This window comes from Dendronephthya gigantea, unplaced genomic scaffold, assembly GCF_004324835.1.
Source record: "Dendronephthya gigantea isolate DGI-Jeju-01 unplaced genomic scaffold, DenGig_1.0 000006F, whole genome shotgun sequence".
Taxonomy (NCBI): Eukaryota; Metazoa; Cnidaria; class Anthozoa; order Malacalcyonacea; family Nephtheidae; genus Dendronephthya; species Dendronephthya gigantea.
In genome coordinates, this window is record NW_021163016.1 from 3,243,202 (window position 1) to 3,265,178 (window position 21,977).

At 38.4% G+C, this 21,977-nt stretch overlaps 4 protein-coding genes across 5 annotated transcripts; 3 read left to right on the forward strand and 1 right to left on the reverse strand.

Moving 5' to 3' along the window:
• Positions 1 to 175: 175 nt before the first annotated feature.
• Positions 176 to 3,973, forward strand: LOC114516404 (divergent protein kinase domain 1C-like). 2 transcript variants are annotated; one of them, XM_028535862.1, is made up of 4 exons: positions 176 to 901; positions 1,187 to 1,382; positions 1,592 to 2,262; positions 2,335 to 3,971. In XM_028535862.1, exons 1-4 carry the CDS (start codon positions 743 to 745, stop codon positions 2,533 to 2,535), a joined length of 1,227 nt encoding a protein of 408 aa, XP_028391663.1. In that variant the 5' UTR covers positions 176 to 742; the 3' UTR covers positions 2,536 to 3,971. The 2 variants fall into 2 exon arrangements, with proteins under 2 accessions (XP_028391663.1, XP_028391665.1); XM_028535864.1 differs by lacking the exon at positions 176 to 901 and adding an exon at positions 926 to 1,054 and having other exon boundaries at positions 2,335 to 3,973.
• LOC114516398 (NFX1-type zinc finger-containing protein 1-like) lies at positions 3,104 to 11,895 on the forward strand. Its single transcript, XM_028535853.1, has 3 exons — positions 3,104 to 3,192; positions 4,850 to 11,279; positions 11,573 to 11,895. Exon 2 carries the CDS (start codon positions 4,892 to 4,894, stop codon positions 11,270 to 11,272), a length of 6,381 nt encoding a protein of 2,126 aa, XP_028391654.1. The 5' UTR covers positions 3,104 to 3,192; positions 4,850 to 4,891; the 3' UTR covers positions 11,273 to 11,279; positions 11,573 to 11,895.
• A 287-nt stretch (positions 11,896 to 12,182) lies between these two features.
• LOC114516403 (bis(5'-adenosyl)-triphosphatase ENPP4-like) lies at positions 12,183 to 14,247 on the reverse strand. Its single transcript, XM_028535861.1, has one exon. The coding sequence runs from the start codon at positions 13,898 to 13,900 to the stop codon at positions 12,362 to 12,364; it is 1,539 nt and encodes a 512-aa protein (XP_028391662.1). The 5' UTR covers positions 13,901 to 14,247; the 3' UTR covers positions 12,183 to 12,361.
• A 403-nt stretch (positions 14,248 to 14,650) lies between these two features.
• LOC114516621 lies at positions 14,651 to 21,966 on the forward strand. The gene is made up of 20 exons (XM_028536147.1): positions 14,651 to 15,505; positions 15,612 to 15,827; positions 15,920 to 16,352; positions 16,503 to 16,655; positions 16,742 to 16,854; positions 17,017 to 17,105; positions 17,202 to 17,344; positions 17,811 to 17,881; positions 18,155 to 18,327; positions 18,892 to 19,003; positions 19,078 to 19,130; positions 19,284 to 19,451; positions 19,814 to 19,836; positions 19,918 to 20,019; positions 20,103 to 20,185; positions 20,272 to 20,384; positions 20,517 to 20,945; positions 21,147 to 21,292; positions 21,497 to 21,608; positions 21,691 to 21,966. The coding sequence occupies exons 1-20, from the start codon at positions 14,658 to 14,660 to the stop codon at positions 21,822 to 21,824; spliced, it is 3,714 nt and encodes a 1,237-aa protein (XP_028391948.1). The 5' UTR covers positions 14,651 to 14,657; the 3' UTR covers positions 21,825 to 21,966.
• The last annotated feature ends 11 nt before the right edge of the window (positions 21,967 to 21,977 follow it).

Genomic DNA, 21,977 nt, shown 5'->3' on the forward strand with positions numbered 1-21,977 from the left:
CCGTGTGTCGAAAACGTACTCTAGCTTGTTCTAGAACATCTCAAGTTTGTTCTAAGTGATTATTTCTCTTTCAATCGTCTATTCTTAGTTCAATTAGAGTTTTTCGAGTAAAAATAAATCCGCTTCGAATATTCTTAATATCTAATGATACTTTTAGTACTTGTGTTTAATTCCTTTATTAATCTGATTCGGATGGATGTATATTTTGACTTGTATTGGCTTTAGTTCGTACTCATTGTTGAACAGATTACAATCTGACGGGGGTGATTGCTGCTGTGCCAAACCACAACCAGTTAGCACTTAAATAATTACATTTTCCTTTCAAATAGTAACATTTTTTGTTACATATTATAGTAATTATACGATAGAAGGGAACCTTTATCTCGACCTGTGAGCGAATACATTGTCACAAAAATGACAAGCAAAAACGATTATTAGATACAAAGCAATATATATTTAATTCTGTAGCAGCCATTTAAATTACGTATTTAATATTTAGAATGATTAGCAATTTTCAATCAATCATTTGAGTATTGCCTAATGAACGAATCAGATAATTAGCTACTAATTAGCCAGCTCAATGTTCGCCTCGAGTTCTTCCAGATGACACTTTAAACACTAAAATTAAAGCTTTAAAATACGACAAAATGCTTAGTGGTATTTTAGCGGAAGTGGTAAAAATAAAAAATTGGTTATTTCCGTTTTGAACTTCACTGGAAGAGTAGAAGCTGTATATTTTGCAATGAGGAAGAAACGTAAACGATTGGTTTTGCTTGTTTTAGTGCTGTTGTTCGTCTTTATCGTCTTGTCGATTAGGAAGAAATTATCTCATTCATTGTATGAAACTGTAAGCGGCCTCGTTTGCGACGAGAATCGTGGAAAGGCTGCCCTACTTGAATTGGTTTGTTTGTTTTTATGTAATTTATCAATATTATTGTTACTATGTGTATATATACTTTTGTTACATAAGCTTTTTGTTAAATATTTTTAAAAATAGCGTGCATAGGAGTAGGTCCTTCTTCTCCATGTGGTCAGATTATATGCGAATTGAGAAGTACGCTGCTTTGTTGTTATCATACAATTAGCAGTTTTATTCCGGAGAGGTCGTCTCAAAGAGAGTGTGAGATACACCTCCCTGGCCTAAAGATATCTCTTATTGACTGCTCTGTGCACTTACATTTTCTAGTGCAAATCGTATTCAGAAGGGAGAGTGGCTGGGAATTTATGCAAAGATATCTGCCAGACCCACCAGCTGATTATAGAACAGTGTTTGTCACATAAAAATGATAATGTCATCTTTTCAGTGAAATGGAAACAGCAGAATGCTGTTTTAAAAGCAAAGAAAATGTCTTCCTATAACTCTTGGGAAGAAGTCTTTCCAGGTAGGATAGATAACCAATAACCAATTTAGACTTGAGTTTGACTTAGGTCCTTAAACAATGAATTTCCAGATGTGAATTGGAGTTAAACAATCCATTACATAAGTGAGATCATCATCCTCTGATCACTAAAGAAATTTCTGAAATCTTAATTATTTTTCTGCAAGCAAGTTTTTTTATAGAACTACCATAAAGATTTCATTTTGTTTTAGACAGCACAAGTCTAGCATTACCTGAACTACAAAAGAGATTCATTTCTGCAGTTTATGACCATGTTGTCTTGGAATTAATCCAGTTCAACAAAAACAATACAAAGCCTACTCTTCCTACACTTTCACAAAATACATTGCTTGCAAAACTCTATTTCAATGCATCTCCCACTAGCCTAAGCCAAACTGAAATGCAAAGCCTTTGGATGCTGTTACGGCAGGATGAATATTTTCTTATGCAGCTGTTGAAAGATTTTAAACACATGCCAAAGATTTATGGGACATGTGGAAAATTTTATGCTTTGGAAAAAGTTCAAATGTTAATAGACTTTGTTGGAGTTGGGCTTTTCTCGGCAGCTGTCACTTGGAGAGTTCGTGTTAGGCTTGCATTGGAATTGATGGATTTTATTCAGGAGCTTGACTCTAAAAAGAGCTATGGCTTTACTTGGCAGCACTGTGATATTCAAGCCAGTAATTTTGGTGTAAATAATGCAGGAAGAATTAAAGCAATTGATGTCGACTTGGTGTATAGTGGTGAGAAAATAATAGAGTTATTGGGCCAACAACTTGGTAATTGTTCATCAGACAAAGATTGCGAGTTCTTTGACTGTGCCTCACTATGTGATATAAAGAGACAAAAGTGTACATCAGTGAGGATTTCTAATAATTTACAAGTAGGTTCATCAGTCATGCTGTTTTTCTTAGAAATTTTCACACAAACTTATTCAGTGTTTCCTTTCCTCCAGGTAATTTGCAGAGATCTTTTTAAATCAAAGTGGTATGAAGGTGGATTGCTTGCTAGCATCCCTTCGCAAAGTGAGGAGAAAATTAATAAAATATTAGACGAATGTGCAGCGCAAACGAAAATTCCTTGGACGAAACAAAAATTCCACAGAATATTCAAGACGTTGAAACGTTACCTTTTGGATGAACAAAACCGTCTGTGAACCCAGAGTAAGGAAAATTGATTAGAAATTGATTCCTAACTCAAATGCAATTTGAGGGCTGATTTAGACTTTGGCTGTCAAGTGTCAAATGCGAAATGTTATATACTTTACTGAGACTGAGAGTTTCACCAACTTTTTTATGCACTCAATTTTTAAGGCAAAAAATGCCAAAATAAGTATGAAGTTAAAGTATTTTTTTAAAACTTGGCGTCGGTTTCCAGATGCATAGATGTGGGGGATGAGGTATTTTTTATGACATGATTTTATGACATTGATTAATTTGCTTCCATCCATATCTCCAGGGCTACCTTTCCCGTCGGAACTGATCAATTATTGAAGTTTTTTATGCATGAGTTTAATTTCACTATGCCCATCCTGATGAAGGGTGCTTTCTGTCGTATACCTCTATAGGTAATCCGAGAGGTCTAAAACTGTATTGACTTTGGTTTCGCCGGAAATCTAAAAGAGCGTTCGTTTCTTGGAAGTTGATTATTCACACCCACACATTTATTTTACCGCAATAGCAGGTCGTCGTTAATACAAAGACAAGACGGCCGAAATTGCAGGTGTAAATCATTTATTCTTGTTGTAAGGAATGAGGACTTTATCTCCTGAAATAAAGTACAACAACATCAGGCGAAAAACGGACAAAAACTGGTAGGATAAGAAACTAATAATACATAATCTTATTGCCGGAACCGAAGCCAGAAGCCTCATTGGCGTCGGCGATGAAACTGCTTCATGATTTTCTTATGAGATAAAAGGATGCTGTTAGAAGTCTGTCTCAAAAAGAAGTCTGTCTCTTTACTCCTAAATTCTGCTTCTAGCGTATCCTAGTATTACGATATATTGTTTTGATGAATAGAAAAGGCATACAGTAGATCATGGGTAGATATACCACCACGATAGCTGTAGGTATAAAACGAAATTCCATTCATTCTTATGCAGTTATGCAGGGCAGGCGCTGTATGACTCGGCTATACGTAGCAATCTCCTAAGTATTTTGTCAGTTGGGATATATCTTTCTCTACATAATCATTATTTTATGCAGAGGATAAAAACCATTCATTCGTTATGTTAATTATAGGCATTGACTAATTCATATGAATAGATTTAAATGTTTGTACCGGCCTCGCAGAGCCGTCACAACATGCATCAAAAAAGCTAAACACATAGGTTGTATAAGACAAAAGTCAACCCGAGTTAAGTTTAAATTCAAATTCGCTGTAATGCATCGTAGTGATTTGACAGTTCTAATTTCTCTCACGTTCAATTTCACCTCTCCTTCATCGTCAGTCCGTGACTCCGTACAATTATTGTTCCCCGTTTAGTCGTGTGTTTCTCGTGTAATTAGACTTTTATGGCGAAATGAGTTAGTTGTTTCAATCGGGCACGTTGGAACCGGAGCACTGGGGTACGTTGTGGCCTAAACTGAATAAATTGCACTTCTTTTTAATTGCAATTGACTCTTTGCATGTTAGACTACTTTTTGATCTGTGCAAAATGATCCAATCAAATCACCATAGCTGAAAAGAGCGTACCAAAATTAGTAAAAATGCAAAGTTTGGTTGCAAAATGTCGTAAAATACGGAAAATATAGCCTTGCAAGGTTTGCAAATTTGTATACTTTAGTTTAACGCACGCAAAAAGTTACCATTTTGGGCCCGAATGTGGTAACATTTTGCGTGCGTTAAACTAAAGTATAGAAATTTGCAAACTTTGCAAGGCTATATTTTCCGTATTTTACGACATTTCGCAACCAAACTTTGCATTTTTACTAATTTTGGTACGCTCTTTTCAGCTGTGGTGATTTGATTGGATTATTTTGCACAGATCAAAAAGTAGTCTAACATGCAAAGGGTCTATTGCATTTACGCAATGTGACCTATGCGCCAATTGTGGCCTTTACCCTTCTAAAAAATGCGATTGCTGTATTGTCTGTATTGTCTTGGTATGTGCCCCTTCGACATGGCATATATCTAACAAATAAATCTTATTTTCTCCTAGTGCAATTACTGCCTTTTTTTCGAGAAAAGTGTCTCTGCATTGTCATGTGCCTCGCTCAATACCAATTTACTTTCCACGTCCCTGCTACTACATTTTTGCCTTTGGGCATAAATAAATCGTAGCTAACTCCACATATTGGCGAAACTTAATATAACTATTGTTGAGGTCAAGGTTATCCCTTAAGCAGATCACAAGTTTATAGTGTATACATACGAAAAAGAGCTAAAAAGGAAGAGCTTCTTTTTTGCCTAATCGCGTGGATGGTCAATGATAATGAGTTTATAGTTTAATTATACATTTAAATTAGATAAAAAGAGCTGTGGACCAAAGAAGCTCCTCACATTCAAAGATGAACAGAAAAGTATATTTAAGTCAAAAGACTGATCCAAACATAGCAGATAAGAGGGCTGGACGCGACTTACGTGAGAAGATAAGCTTAAGCCGGAGATCAGTGAGATCAGACAATCAGACTATGAATATTTCTATCCCTAGTTCAAGCAGGACAAATATACAACAGACAAACAAAAGACGCTCCGGAGCAAGACGCCATGTAACAGTTTTGACTCAGGAAAGTTTCTCGCCAACAAATGGTCGCGTTGATTGTCAGAAGCGACCGAAATCTAGTAATAAGATTGGTGAAACGCGCTCTCGTGAGCAGCTTTCTAAATCCGACAGACAGGAGGTACAGTTAGGAGGTTCTCGTACATCTTCGGGATCAAGGCAGAAGAGTAGTGTGTCTTCCACACGAGCTGTTGCTGCTGATTCACATATGGAGCAAAAAAGAAGTGAAAATATCGAAAGAAAAAAGAATGACAGTGTGCCAAGGACGTCTTCACGTAGAACAAGTCCTTCTCCTCGATCAAGACAGGAACGAAAAAGAAGCGATTGGAGAAAGACTTACAGTATTCCAAAATCGACAAGAGTGGGACCTTCCTCAACAAGATCTAACCGTAAAGAAGCACAATCCAAACAAAAAGAATCTCGGGAAGAAAGCAGCAGAAACAAGTTAAATAGCACAGTGAAGAATGAATCGAGGAAAAGAAAGTCGTCGTCATTTGAAAGTGGTCGTTCACCAAACAAGAAGCCGAGAAAAAACCCTTTCATTCGGTATAACGATCGGCTAGTTAGACTGCTGGTGAAGGACTCGTCTGACATTCTAATAGCTCTGTTGGATGACCTGGAAGACTTTTGCGCGTTCCTTAAGTGCGACGATTTGAGTGGAAAATCAATTGACGAGATTTTAAAAGTTTTGTGCAAAGTTTATGAGACTCCACACATAATAAACTTAAACGAAATCTTTAATGCATTTAAGGATGCGAATTTTTTGAAACGTCTTCGATATTATGTAGGTCGCCTTCGACAAGATCGCGTGGAAGAGACGCATTTGGAACGAATTATTCGTTTTTTTACTGAGCTTTTGACTCGGTTTCCAAGCGTCTGTGAGGATTTGCCCTTAGATGCTTTCATCAACATGTGCACAGAACAATTGGAGACCAACCAAAACGACCACATCGAAACAAACAGCAACATCAAATCCTCCAGCACAGATGAGTGTGGTGACAGCGTGATGCGTAACGAAGCCACAGCAGATAACGTCAACGCCCCGGGTTGTAAAACGTCCACTGTCGATGAAGATAGAAGAAATCGAATAAAGGAAGGAATCCTTAGATTAAAATCTCTGCAGAAGGAAACACTTATTCGAAAGCATGATTCATCTAACATGACTGGAAAGAAAAACGCACCACCAGATGACTACAAAAGCATTCCCATTTTCCCCAGACATGAAGATATCTTTCCTGAACATCCGCCATTTTTGCGAGCAAACATTATTCAAGGTCGATATATAGATGTTACACATTACCTTGATGTCCAGTTTCGTCTGCTTCGGGAAGATTACATCGCCCCAATCCGCGATGGTGTTCTAAAGGCAACTGGTATCCAGGAAAATCAATCCCAAAGTATCCACGTGTACAAAAATGCCAGAGTTGTTGGACGAATCTTGGACACAAGATCAGGAGGGTTGCTTCACTCGGTTCAATTTGATGTTACCCGCATGCGTCGAGTTAACTGGAAGAACTCGAAGAGATTTAAATACGGTTCTTTATATTGTCTCATCGACAACAACAATCGATCTTGTATGCATTTTGTTACAATCACCGAACGCAACTATGAAGAACTTGCAAAGGGTTTTATAAATGTGAAATTCTTTGACGAGAAACTCGGTGATGGTATATCTGCCGAACAGCAGTTCCTAATGATCGAGTCACCGGCGTACTTCGAAAGTTATCGACATGTTCTTAAAGGTCTCCAAGATTTCAACAAAGATTCCCTACCATTTCAACGATATTTGGTTGAGTGCGCGTCACAAGTCAAGCCGCCAGTCTATTTGGTGCAACCTGCAACAAAATCCAATGAACCTGGCAACCTCGAAGTAACAGACAGAATGAGGAACGATGACAGATGCCATGATTGCTTTAATCTGAAGGAGGCTTTGAGGTGTGAAACAGCCAAGTCTGTGCCTGTTTTAGATCTCAATGCTTGGCCATCACAATCCAAAGTGGATTTAAATGATTCCCAGTACAGCGCCTTAAAAGCTGCGCTTTCGCAAGAATTTGTAGTCATCCAAGGACCTCCAGGTACCGGGAAAACATTCGTTGGACTCCGAATTGCCAATGCTTTGCTAAAAAACAAATCTTCCTGGTGTCGACGCGAGGCAGAAAATGACACAGGAAAGCATAGTCCAATTTTGGTCGTTTGCTACACAAACCACGCTCTTGACCAGTTTCTCGAAGGAATCTTACTGATCACTCAGAGCATCGTTAGGGTCGGCTCGAGAGGAAAAAGCGAAACCCTGGAACGTTTTAATTTGAAAGAAAGAAGAAAATTAACCAAGCAGTCGATTCATTATCGACATTCAAAATCTCGTTTAAGAATTGTTCAGGCTCAAATTCAAGAAGAAAGATTAGTCGTAGAGGCGAACCAGGCCGAAAAACTGGGTCCCAAAGAAGTTGAAAGCATCTTAAACGACGAAGAAAAGGAACAGCTTAAACAATGGGAACGTGTCGCTCATCAAATGCGAGTGCATAGAATCGAGGCGTGGCTTAGAATGCAGGATGATGACGTCAAGCAAACGAAGCAAAAACGAAAGAGTTCAACATGTAACGACTCGAAAGCAAAACGTTTAAGAAAGACTGTTGATTCTACGCCAAATCTGATTCGTGAACGTGCAAGTTTGTCGGTTTTCTGGTCTTTTACAAGTTCCACAGCTGTGGATTCTGTTAAAAACGCCAAAGCAGGGTTAAATAGTTCAAGTTATTTGAAAGAAGGTGAAATCCCGGATAGCGATTTAGGGGAATTTCACACAGATGCTAAAACCAGTGAGTCTAAAGGAAGTGATATTGAAGATTCAGTGGGGTGCAATGAAGGCAATGTCATGGCAGTCAAAGGACACTTTGATAGGCAAAAGAAAGACGAAAGGAAGCCGAATGTTTCTTTAGGAGCCGCTATTTCTGAAATTTCCGATGATGATGTTGAAGAAGGGGAGGTACTCGACTCATGTGATGATAGTTTTGATAACGAGAACACGTCAAGTGATGATGATGACGAAGAAAGCGATATAGGTCTGACGTTGATCCTGGGAGAACAGATTGAAAGGATCGGGGGAAAAGTTGAGCAAACGTGTCAAGTTGATCTGAAACATCTCTCGGCAGATGAGCGCGCTAATCTTTACCAAGAATGGCGCGAGAGGTATAAAAAATATCACGCGAAACGGTTTGAGGATTTGCAAAAGGATCACGACGACACGTTGCGACGGATGGCCGAGATTGAAAGCATTCAAAATGAACGAGTTTTAAAGGAAGTCGACGTGATTGGTATGACCACTACAGGAGCGGCCAAACATCGCCTAACTTTGCAAGAAATCAAACCAAGGATTGTGATCGTAGAAGAAGCAGCTGAGGTACTCGAGGGTCATGTAATAACAACTCTTTCCAGTGGAACGGATCATTTAATCTTAATCGGGGACCATAAACAACTAAAGCCAAAACCAACCGTTTTTGAACTTGCAAAAAAATACAAGCTAGATGTTTCACTCTTTGAAAGAATGGTTAAAAATGGTCTTACTTGTCATTCGTTGAATATTCAGCATCGCATGAGACCAAAGATCGCTGACATTATGCGTATTATTTACCCTGATTTGACCGACGATGTATCAGTGTTGGATTACGATAGCGTAACTGGCATTCAAGAAAATGTTTATTTCATTGACCACAACAACCCAGAAAGTGAAAATGATGAATTGAAGAGTCCTTCCAACCGACACGAAGTCGAATTCGTCGCTGCTCTATGTCAGTACCTCTTGTTACAAGGTTACCCAGGCAACAGTATCACCGTATTAACAATGTATAGTGGACAGTTGTTGAAGTTGAAGCGGCGTATGCCAAAGGAATCTTTCGGCGATATTCGTATCAGCTCTGTAGACGATTATCAAGGGGAGGAGTGCGATATCATCATACTGTCCTTAGTCAGAAGTAACAGGGAAGGTAAAATCGGTTTCCTCAACGTATCAAACCGTGTCTGTGTCTCCTTGTCGAGGGCGAAAAAAGCTATGTATTGTATTGGTGATATCTCAATGATGGCCAGTAAAAACGAACTATGGGGTAAAATTAAGAAACATTTGGAGCACAAGGCTTTGATTGGAAACTCTTTGCCTTTATGTTGTCCAAATCACCCTGAGACGAAAATTGAAGCTTCGTCGGCTGAAGATTTCAAGAAATCACCACAAGGTGGATGCATGTCGATGTGTGGCTTTCGCCTTCCTTGTGGTCATGCGTGTTCCTTGCATTGTCACCCCGTAGACCCTAAACACGAGAGGTATCGCTGTCGCGAGAAGTGCCTGGAAGAATTGTGTGATTTGAAACACACTTGTAAAAGTGAATGTCATTTTGGTGAAAACTGTAAACAATGCACGGAGATGATCCTCTTTACAGTTCCCTCCTGCAAACACGAGATACGGATTGAATGTTTTAAGCGCGCGAGTATTGTATGCCCGAATCCTTGCAGGAAAAAACTCCAGTGCCGTCACGACTGTGGTGGAAAATGCGGCGAAGATTGCAGTAAAATAGCGTGTCAAACGAAAGTTGAACGTATTCTCAAATGTGGTCATACGGTATCTTTGTCTTGCTCGAGTGACCCGAAGGATTCCCCCTGCAGTGAAAAGTGCAAAAAATTACTCGACTGCGGCCACGAATGTCCAGGCGACTGCTATCATTGCTATGAAGGAAGATTTCATGTCAAATGCAAGCAACCATGCAAACGTCTACTCGTATGTTCTCACGAGTGCCACGAGCCGTGTACAAAAAATTGTCCTCCTTGCATAATGGATTGCGAAAATAAATGCAACCATAGTAAATGCCCCAGACCTTGTGGAGAACCATGTACACAATGTCGAATGCAGTGTATGTGGAAATGTGAACATCACCAGTGCACCAAACGGTGTTTTGAGTTATGTGATAGAGAGAAATGCAATGAATCCTGCAAGAAGCCACTTAAATGCGGACATAAATGCGTCGGAATTTGTGGAGATTTCTGTCCACGATTGTGTCGTGTTTGCAACAAGGATGAACTACAGTCAATCTTTCTTGGCAACGAGGACGAACCTGATGCTTTGTATGTTGAACTAGTCGACTGTGGACATATCTTTGAAGTGAATGACCTGGATTACTGGATGGAAGGAATGGAGGAGAATGAAAGTTCTGCAGTTCAACTTAAAGTTTGCCCGAGGTGCAAAACTGCGATACGACGCAGTTTAAGATATGGTAATATTGTGAAGAAAACCTTGGCAGATATTGAAAAGGTTAAAAAGATCAAATTAGATGAGCAGCAAAAACTTCGTGAGAAACGGGTTCAGTTACGACAGCGCGTTGAAAAACTGATTGAGAACTACCCAACGCTTGAGAAAAAATTACACCTAAAACTAGAGGTTATTCGTCTGGGCGAAGATGCTGATAAATACGTTACATTGGAAAATAAACTCAATTTTTTTTCACGCCTTGAAGAAATCCACAAAAAATTTCTCGCAGGTTCGGAAGAGGATGGCTTAGACTCCGAAGATGCACAGACTCCGAAGCTTTTAAAAGAAAAGAAGCGAATTTTTGAACTTCTTCTATCCAAAAGATTGTTAAGCGTTCAAGAAATCAAGGATATATCAGACAGTATAGCGTTCCTCGCACTCAATTGTCAATTTGAAATCATGCTTTGGAAAATAAAGAAAGAATGCAGCAGTTCTCGACTAACGGAGGATATTGAATCGAGCATCGAGTCGGCGAAGAAAATCATGTCACGTCAAAGTAGTGCGGTTGATACAGCCCTGGCCATAACAGTCGAGGAACGGACTAAAGTTGCTGACGTGATAGAAGACGTCAGCAGCAAGCTCGGACTAGTTCTCATGTCCCTGGTGGAACAGAATAGTATTGTCAAGGCTCTTAATCTTTCAAAAGGGCATTGGTACAAGTGCCGTAATGGTCATATATACGTTATTACGGAATGTGGTGGAGCGATGGTGTCCAGAAAATGCCTAGAATGTGGCGAGATGATTGGAGGGAAGAATCATAAACTCGCTGAAGGAAATGAAGTTGCGACTGAAATGGACGGAGCAACGCATTCTGCGTGGTCAGATCATGCAAACCTGTTAAATTATGATCCGGAAGTCTTGAGGCAACTACGACAATGAACTATAGGTATGAAAACCAATTACAACAAAATGAACTTGATTTTTAATCGCACGAAACAGTATGAGGGTTTACTCGCTATTTGCCACCTGCGGGGGGGGGGACAACATACACAGATTACGAATATTTGACAGTGCTGATTGGCTGAAATATGAGTGCATGATCAACTGGTGCGCATCTCGCAACAAAAAATTAAATAGGTGTCCTGTGCTCAGTTCGGTTACCATTTTCAAAGTAGTTTCTTAAACTTTCTTTCACACATATATTTCAACAAAGGGTTTTTTCCGTATCTTGTTCTATAGAATGATCACAATGGGACGATTTTTTAATGAATACTCGTCACTCAAACGGTTGCAAACTTGCAAGATGCCTTATGGAAGGAATAGTAGTTGCGCCTGGTAACAAAATGAAATGAAAAAGGCAGTTGGAAAGACAATGTATGGTCACTCTTTATCGTCGTATTATTTCCTTCATGAGGCTATAATTCTAGGTAGCTATTAATTAGAGTTTGTTTCATATATAAGTAAAAATATTTGAATTCAATTTGATGAAGATAATCAAGAAATTTATTGAAGTAGTAATTTTGAAAAAACATCTACAAAAAATGGTAAAATAACAACAGTGATTTGGAATATTATAGGGCAACTTATATCAAGCGCTAGGTAGTTTTGGATTTGATTGATTTATGAGTATATTTTAGTTATATGAATCATACGAGATTGAGACTTTTAGACTTTTGCATGGTTTATAGTCTAGTTTTATTACTTTTATTACTTAGTTTCCAGCACAGGAATGCATAAACATTTGTCAGTGTCGACTAAAAATAAGATGTTAAATTCTGTAAGAACGAAGGGTCGCAAAGTCTTTCTTCAACTAAGAGAATACGTCTTTATTTATGTATAAATAAAATAAACTATTAACATTATTTCTCAGCTTTTTTTTCCTTTCGAAAGTTAAAGTTTAACACACTAGATATAACTAGCAATTAGGCCATCATTATTTATTAACAACTATTTGGCAAACGCAATCTCTCTCCTGGCGCAGATGCAGGCGTTTTACAAATAAGAATATTTAGCGCGATCAAATGAGCACTAGTCTTCGTCAGATGAAGTTAAGTTTGTGCTTAACATTGGAGGATAGACGGATGCTTTTCTCTTAAATCCCCCTTTCACATTTTTTCTCATCGAATGAAGACAGCCGATGCAGCATAACAACACCATCACTGCCGCAGAACACGCCAGAAATATCAGAAAGCCGCGCAATTCGAAATCTCCGAACAGGCCGTGATTGCGCGAGTACGTTTTCACCCATTTTGTAGGTGGCAATGTGGTGCTGGTTGATAACCAGCTTGTGGGTGATGTGTCCATGTCTGTTTCAAAATCTACACCCCTTAGCATTGCTTTAGCTACTGGAATTGACCCATTGTTAGCTCTGGGGGTTATACCTAGAACAGCGCACATTATTCCATATATATCGGTGTTATTAATCGCCTTATATTTCAGGCCAGCCTTAAAGGATGGTCCGCTTGCATAAAACACCCCTCGCATCACCTCGTATCCTGAATGGTAGCCGCTACCACCCAAATCCTTCGGTAACCATAGTGATTCATTGAGAATCGCATTGATACTTTGATGAATGGGCTTACTCGAGCGCACGACGGAACCCAACGGAACAAAGGCGATGACAGGCGGGATTCTCCGATTGTGAGAATAGTGAAAATGATCCGGCAAAGTGCTCTTCAAATGCGCTCTAATATGAGGACATTTTGAGAGGTTTTTGTGAATTTCTGCGGATGTGTATCCTTGCTTAGGGTAAATCAAGAGCGTGGCCTGGGCTTGAGTTAAAACGTACGACTTCGGATCGAGGCATTTGTCTAGATCAATCACGTGATCCCACTTGAGGTCAGTGACTCCGCTATCTGACGTCAGCAGTATATTCACATTAAGGTCACGTGTTTTCTCTAGCAAATATTTAATGGAGGAATCTAAATTCATAACTTTCTTGATAGCATTTTGTGAATAGGGCCCCCATTTTATAGCGGCTTTTTTTATATCATCAGAGTAAAGTAGGACCAGTTTTACACCGTTTTTGAACCACTTCGCTGCCTGATCGATGTCTGAATTGAACGATTTTCTTTGCCCACAGCGCAATGTAGGAACCATTGGACCATAAACACCAGGCCAGCGACACACAGCACCCATTCCTTGTCCTTGGTTCTCAATCTCCTGCCAGATTGGATGCACGTTGCTCCACCATTCAGGCTCTTCGCGTGTTTCACTATTAAATACACGGTTCAAAATCGGGTCGAACATAGTCTGAGATATAATCCCATGACTTTCGGGATACAGTCCAGTAACCATGCTATAATGATTAGCAATACTGGCCACGTTTATTGAGGTTTGTACGTACTTGGCTGATACACCATTCTCCGCGAGTGACTGAATGTTTGAACAGTTTATTCTCGTTAGATAATCGGTTCGTAGTCCGCCAATCGATAACAGAAGAATCCTTGGATTGCTGGACACGGCATTTGCGGATTTTGCCTCAAATATTTTCGCTGATGTTTTGCCGCGCGAGTCAGCAAGAAAATAAATGAAGGAAATGAAATAAATATACCGTAATACACCCATTTGAGTAGCGACTTCCACAACAGGAATAAAATATTTTGATAACGAGGAAAGGAAATAAACTTGTAAACAATGTCAATGTCTCTGAGTAACTTGATACTTGAACACAGTCAACACACGGCCCTTTAGAGTTCTGACAAAGGCCGTGTGAAGGTCAAAAGCCAGCAAGTATTGACAGAAATAGCAACTAAACCACGGTTAGGAAAATCAGTCTCCTTTAACAACTGTTTTTGCCGTTTGTGCCCAATTGGAGAATTGCGAGCCGATACAGCTAGAACGACCTCTTGAGACTCAAGGGGTGCCAATTCAGTGATGCCAAATCATGGATTGCAAAAATTTTGCAATCCATGCTTGAGCAGTTAAGGGAGAAGCCTGAACGTCTACAGATTTTTCAATTGAAAGCCCTTTCTAGTTTCTCCTAGCAACCACCACGGTTCACTAGTGAGTGAGTTGATTGTTAGGTCAAAATTTCAGTACTATAAACGAGTTCAATTCAGAGGATATATGACGGAAAAAAATGTTAGAGAAAAATACACTCCGAAGAACAACATTTTAATCCCAAGATTTTCGCTTTCAGTGTAAGATAAGAAAACAAGATTACGGAATCTATTTCAAAGCATTATTTTTAAGAAAACCACGGCCTGTTTCCCCCTTATTAAATAAAGTACCCCGATGCCGCTGCGATACCGCAGACTCAGCAATTTTCCCGCCAATAATTATTAAAGTCCCTTGTTGTTTATTTGTGCAGCACGCTTTCAACATGGAAGGTCAAACGACTCTAACAAGCTATTTTACAGCCGCGAAATCTCGCCAAAACACCAATCCTGCTAAACGGCGGAAAGTTGTAGTTGACCCTGAAGTTATTCCAGCCAAAGCTAGGATGTTATTTGCCGAAAAAAGCGTGTCTTCCAACGAGGAAAAGCTGAGATTGACGCAGTCAGATTCACCAGCAACTGGTCGGATAAAGCAAGCTAATCGTTGCAGATCAAGAAACGGTAAGACAACGCGAAAGTCAGCTCGAAATAAAATCGTGTCTGAAGGTATCGTTTCTGTCACAACTTCGTCAAAAGATGATCATATCGAGAAAAGATTAAGAAAACAAAATATGGTTAACAACGACCCCGAATCTTCGGCTAAAAAAGTTATCAATGGCTTTGTACCTCACGTTGGTAGTCAAGACGCACTCCAAGCTAAGCAATCGGAGGCAAAAATTACCCCCCAAATTCCACCTCAGGATAGTCCCAATCGAGCAAAACCTGAATTTACTCAAAATTCGGAAAACGTGAGCACGGATGTTTCAAAAACTGCTCCAAAACTTGAGAACATAACAAGCCAGCCAAGGAAAGGTTTGAAGGCTAATCCTTGGATAGCAGAACAAGCTAAGTTGGTTCTTTCAAGTCGGGGAAAACAAGCCTTGGAAAAGAGTCTTGGAAGAAAGAAAGAAGAGGGGATTTCGGGGCGGATGGTAAAAGAAAGTGCCAAGACTGTGGAGGAAGACACCAAAGTGAAGAAATCTCAAAATGCAGGTGTTAAGGCGATTGTGCCAAGGTTGAGCCAGGGGGTGACTTCCGGTGGGGCTCCAAAGTCTACATCATCAACAACTGAAAGGTAATTTAAAATCAGTTTGTGTTCTGACAAAAGTATAGGCATCAAATTGTGTGACAACAAACACTCCTCCTAATCAACCACATAAATGTTCTTCACTCTATTCCAGTGTTTCCAAGATGCCAGCATACAAAAGATTCAGCCATCTTCTTGAAGCAAAGAAACCTAAGCCTGCTACAACACGAAACCTTCCTCTACCGTACCATTTTAAAGTACTTGAGGAAATGTTCCGTTGTGTCGATGTTGTTCTCAGCCTGAAACAGAAACGTTATGAAACCTGCACATTTGAGAAGCTAAAAGATTCAGTCCAGGAAATGTGCCGAAAGTAAGTTTAATTTTTAAGGCTAGGAAACATTGTTGGAAGAAATTACTTATTCTGACACTCTGATTCTAATCTTGAAGTATTATCACCTTTAGGAAATTTGAGAAGAAGCATCTTGCCCAAATGCAAACAGTCTTTCCAACAGCATTTGTTTTCCAACAAAGCAATTCCTGTGCGTCCAAAAAATCCGAATATCACTTGACAATTGATTTTAACTTTGATGGAAAGCAAAGCAACCAAAAGCCTAAAGACTTAAGGTTTATCGAAAGTTCCATTCTCATTGCCCGGCAGAAACAATTCAAGAGCGAACTTTTGAAAGTCACCATGGGCCATCATCGGCAGTATTTGACAAGGAATTTTCCTTCATTGAGTGTTGATGATGATGCGATAATGAGATGGCATCCGTGCTTTCCTCTTGATGAAGTCTCGGAAATTGAGCAATCGCCATTACCTGAGCCACCTCAAATAAAGACTTATTCTACAGCTCAGGATGTTTTGGATCGTGCTCGGCTTAATATGACACCAAGGGTAAGTGATTGCATAAGACTAATGAAACTAGGTAATAGCCTAGCAAAGATAGGGTCAGTTGATCTTTGGATTGTTAGGAATAGATAGATAAATTATGATATAGGTAGATAATGTATATAGACTAATCTTCAGTTCATGTTAATTTTGCAGGTTGAAAAAGCATTAAATCTTGCTGTGCAAAAGTCTAAAGAGAGCAACAATATCAAGGCCAATTTGAAATCTAATGAAATTAAAAAAGATTTAAATCAAGCTAAAAACTGCAATCCATCATTAAAAGGTGTATCTCAGTCTCTTATTGAAAAGGTATTTTATTATAAACATTCAGTATATTATGCAGTCAGCCAGTTCTTTAAATTTTAACGGCTCAGTTTGGATTTCTTTTTTCGAAGATTCGGCAGAAAGAAGAGAAGAAAATCCAAGAATCTCTCACAGTTGATTCAGAAGTTGTACAAAAACGTGTCATGCTGCAACGGCTTCCTGAACTGTGTCGAATTATGAAAACGTATCCTTTAAACACACACATGGTTTCTGTTCATCATTCTAGATGTTATTATAAGATGGAAGGTTATTCAATTGACAAAGCTGATATGTGCCTGAAGAGGCAACAATCTTGATTTTAATGATGCAATGTGCTATAATGTTTAGCCTTGACTTTGTTTCAAAGATATTTTGTTAGTGAACGTAAGGCTGCAATTCCTTTAGAAGATGTTAGCATTAAACTGGCAGAAAGTTATACAAGCACCCTGTCTTCAGGTGAAGTCTGCTTGCTTTTAGTTCAGTTCTACCCTTTTTTCATGAAAACAATGATTCTGCTGATGCATTGACCAATTGTCATATTTTTTCTTTTAGTACAAATTGAAAAGCATGTGAAGTTACTTTCTGAGGTGGTGCCTGAATGGTTGACAATCATGTATGTTAGGAAATGTCCTTATGTCAAGCTTAAGAAAAACGTCAACATCAACAGTCTTGTGGAGAAGCTAAAGTCAAAAGAAGTTAATTGATGAGTGTTTGAGGTTAAAATTGTGAAAAGTAGTGTAATCGGAACTTTGCCCGCTTATATTTAAAGAAAAAGACTGGTGGAGGTGTTTGCAGAATATGAAGTTAATGCATGGTGGACTCTGAAGCTAATCTCAAAAGAAAACCATAGTTTTAACTTAAAGACAATATTTCTTCTAGAGTTACATTTATTCGGAAAGCAAGCTTCATTGTAATGGTTGAATTTTAGATATAAATCACAAAACCAATTGTTTTTTCATTTTTATACCTGCACACAATGTTAAATGAACTCCACATACTCTGCAAAATATTAGCTGAGCTGAGAAATATTTTAGATATAACAGAATTGTCAACAAAATAAAAATGAAGTGATTGAAAGTAGATACACTTCCATAGACAAAGCATTATGATGCTTTATCGGCTATTTTGGATCATCATCTTTTTTGCAACTTGTTCTTGAAGCAACTTTTTGCAAATGCAGCAACTGTGAATAAGGTGCTGGTGAAAGGGAAAGGAAAGCTGGCCCCTATACCGTAAATGCACACACACTGTTTGGAACTTCAAAACCACCAATATGCTTTGACGGTGATATGGGATGATTAACCATAGTCAGGTAAAAATACCCTGGATAATTGACATTCATTTGAAAAATTTTCATTCGGAAAAAATATATGAGTATTTGAATGTACAGATGGGTAGAGTTTTTAATTAGTGGTTCATTAGGCAATAATTAGGCACATTGATTACCGTGGATGCGCGGTGCGGAGGTCTGAAACTAGTTAGAATCTTCTCTAGAAATTATAAAGACTCAAAATGGCTGTCTCGAGTGGAAAAATTGAATCGGGCATTGGAGATGCGATTTCCCGTTTATATCCTAAAGTTGACGAAACTGAAACGCCTTTACCAAGATCCTGGAGTCCCAAGGATAAGTGTAGCTCTATCGGTTTATCTCAAACTAATTTAAGAGTCCATTACAAAGGCGAGTTTTTTGGCATATTTTTGTGCTGTGATATTTTGATATCGTGACGCCATAGACATAGCTTTTTTGTTATTGTTTGGTATTTGGTGTTTTAAACATATTGAATGGGTATTTTTATTAAATGATAAAACTGACACGGCTGTACGCGTGTTTTATACGTGCGTCATGGCGTTCAATCTAAGATATTTTATGAATTTATGTCTTGTTTCAAAAATATATTGTCATCGTTTTCGTAGTCAGCTAGTGGAACTGTTGAAAGCTAAGAATACCAAAGTCTAAGGGTGGTAGAGACCAAAATGGAAATTTATTGATTGGCAATGTGGAAAAATATAGAGTGCCATGTATATATATTAGTATATATGTATATTATATATATATTATTGTTACCCCTATTTATTAATTATTAAACATTCTGGGAGAAATATTACCCCAGGGCATTATCCAAGCTAATTAGATGATTCATTTTCATGTAATATTTTCGTACATCATCAAGTATTGGTTCCTGAAACACTTGCATATCTAAAATGTATGGTCAACGTGACGTGCAATATTTATACTTTTCAGGTGTTGGTCGGACCCACAAAGATGCGGCGGCGGTTAGGACCAGTCACCCAATACCTGCATCATGTGGTCTTTATTATTTTGAAATTAAAATTATCAGCAAAGGACGAGATGGGTAATAATATTTGATAATAAATGTGTCTTTGCGTAATGATTATTGCTCTGAGTCTTCCTTTTTTGATCTTTTAGTTACATGGGGATTGGTCTTTCTGCATTTGGAGTTAGCTTGAACAGACTACCAGGTACTCAAGAAACCTCTGAGCACTATCAGGAAACAACTTTTTATATTTTATCTTTATATTGTTTAGAATGGTTTTCAAAGGTTTAAATTTAATCATCTTTCTGTGTTAGGCTCCACCTGCTGCCTCTCAATAACTAGAGTATGTCTTTTCTAGGCTGGGAGAAGATGTCATATGGTTACCATGGTGATGATGGTAACTCATTCTCGTCATCAGGGACAGGCAAACCTTATGGTCCAACATTTACCACTGGTGATGTAATTGGATGTGGTGTTAATATGATTGATAATACAGCCTTCTATACAAAGAATGGTATTAAACTTGGTGAGCATTTGTTTTTTATATTTCTCAGTACTACAAACATGGCATTTGTAATCATGTAATCAACCGTATCCGGCATTTAAAATCATGACCATTATTAGCTAATTACTATGGTGAATGAGTGTCTACATAATTTATTACTCTCCTAATCTTTCAATATCAGCATTATGATATTTATCCCCAGATAATCATATGCACCACCATCATTACCCTGATCATCCTTAGAGAACCATTAATATCAAGATTGATGTTATTGTTATTACCATGATAATCACAATGACATCCATTTTAGTTCATGTCAATCATTACGACTAGCATTTTTAAGATTTTTTTTTCACTAAAAATGAATCCAATATTCCTTTCAGGAACTGCTTTTACAGATTTACCTGTAAGTTTTTCACTTGTATTAAAAGTCATTTGTGATGTTTAAAGAATGTAATGCAAACAAGGGTTGTTTCATCTGTTTTAGGCAAAATTATATCCATCTGTTGGACTACAAACACCTGGGGAAATTGTGGATGCAAATTTTGGACAAAGTCCTTTTGTTTACGACATTGCAGAGGAATTTAAGGTAATGAGTTTGTACAGTTGTTATCTGGATGAATTTTCTGTTAAATGCAAGGTCAATACAGAATAAGCTGGTTTGTTTTAAAGGAATTACAAGCACACATTGACAACACAATAGAAACATTTTCTGTGAGTGACAAACACAATTGCTGGCAGACATCGATGCAGAGGTAAGCTAGAATACCGCTTGGAAATTGACCTGTGAATTTGTTGTTTTTATAGGTTAATAGTTTGACATATTGTTTTGATTTCCTAGGTTGGTGTCAACATATTTAGTGCATCATGGTTACTCTGCTACAGCTGAGGTATTCGCTCAGACTACTGGTCAGCCAATCTCTGAAGATTTAGCCTCCATTAAAAATAGACAAAGTATGTTTATGAAAAGCCTTTTTAGTCTATTCTCTGCATGTAGTTCTTAGGCAAACAGTAGGTTTCATAATATTTTTCTCAGGTAACTTAAACGCAAACTGCAACAGTTCTTAAATACTTTTTTCTTTCTAGGAATCCAGAAGTTAATTTTAGCTGGTCGGGTAGGAGAAGCAATAGAAATGACGCAAAAACTTTACCCTGGTTTGCTTGAACGAAACCAGAATCTTTTGTTCTCGTTAAAATGTCGACAGTTTGTCGAGATGGTCAGTGGTCAGGATAGTGAGGTACGAGGGCCTGGTGCCTATAGTCCGTCGCGTAGCAACAAGTCAAGTCCATGCTCCAGTCCTACCCACCCTCACAGCAGCAGTAGTAGTGGAAACAGTCTCAATTCCTCACCCCATTCCAGTAACGGTTTTGTATCAAACGGCATTCAAAATGGCGTGGCTGGTGGCGTGGAAACGCTAATGGAAATTGAAGAGGAAAATGAAGTGGATGTTTCAAGAAATGGAGTGCTTAATGGAAGTGCATCTCAGGAGGAGATTTCCTGCAGTCCCATGCGAGGTAAAATGTAAAACATGGTCATCACAAGAAAAACCTTGTTAGAATCTCTTGCATCGAATTGACCCAATTGCATTGTGATTGAATTTAGCAAGGATGTGGTTATTAAGGCCTTGTATGTGTGAAGCATATATAGTTATAATTTATTAGGGCTGAGAAATTCTGGTCTCAATGCTAATATTTTTTTCATAACTTTTTTTTAAGATGTTAGTCAGAAGCGTTCTTCCTGCACGTTAGGTAATAATGATTTGATTGAGAAGATATTGGTGTATGGGCGAGAACTGAAGAGTTTAAGTGTTGAATTGAAGCAGGAACATGGCACAAATCCTGCGAATAAAAGAGCCTTAGAGGTATTCATTCTTTGATATTTTGGTCTCAGAGTATGGGACAGTCTAGTTTAGTTTACGCTTTCTCCTGTACTAGTAACACTGTATCAATAAAGGATGATCCTTCCTGAACCTCTTATAAGAACAGTTTGTAACTGACAGAGCTACTCAGTATGATATAAGTTAGTTGAGGCTAACTAGGCCCTAATGAGTATTATTTTTGTGTAGGATGCATTTAGTTTGCTAGCATATAATGATCCACATAATAGTCCAGTCGCCTACCTGCTTGATCCGACACAGAGAGAACCAGTTTGTTCTGCATTAAACAGTGCTATATTAGGTAAGCTGATCTATTTTTACATGATGTAAATCAAATCTCTTCCCAGTTATTCCCTTATAACTTGCCAATGATTTGTTTCTAGAATCTCAAGATTTACCTCGCCAACCACCACTAGAACTTTGCCTTGGACAAACACTAGAGTGTATAAAACTAATGGCTAAATCCGGACTTGGAGCATGTGCGTTTACAAGTTTAGACGGGGTGTTACAGGGATAAGTATTTAGAGGATTTATTGTAAATATCCACAGATTAGTTTTAACAATGACAGACGTACGGTTGAAGGTAATGGATTGTAAATTTTATATTTAAATTGAGTTTTTTTTAAATACAGGTCATAAGACATAAGCTTTTCTATTTTCAACTGTTTGC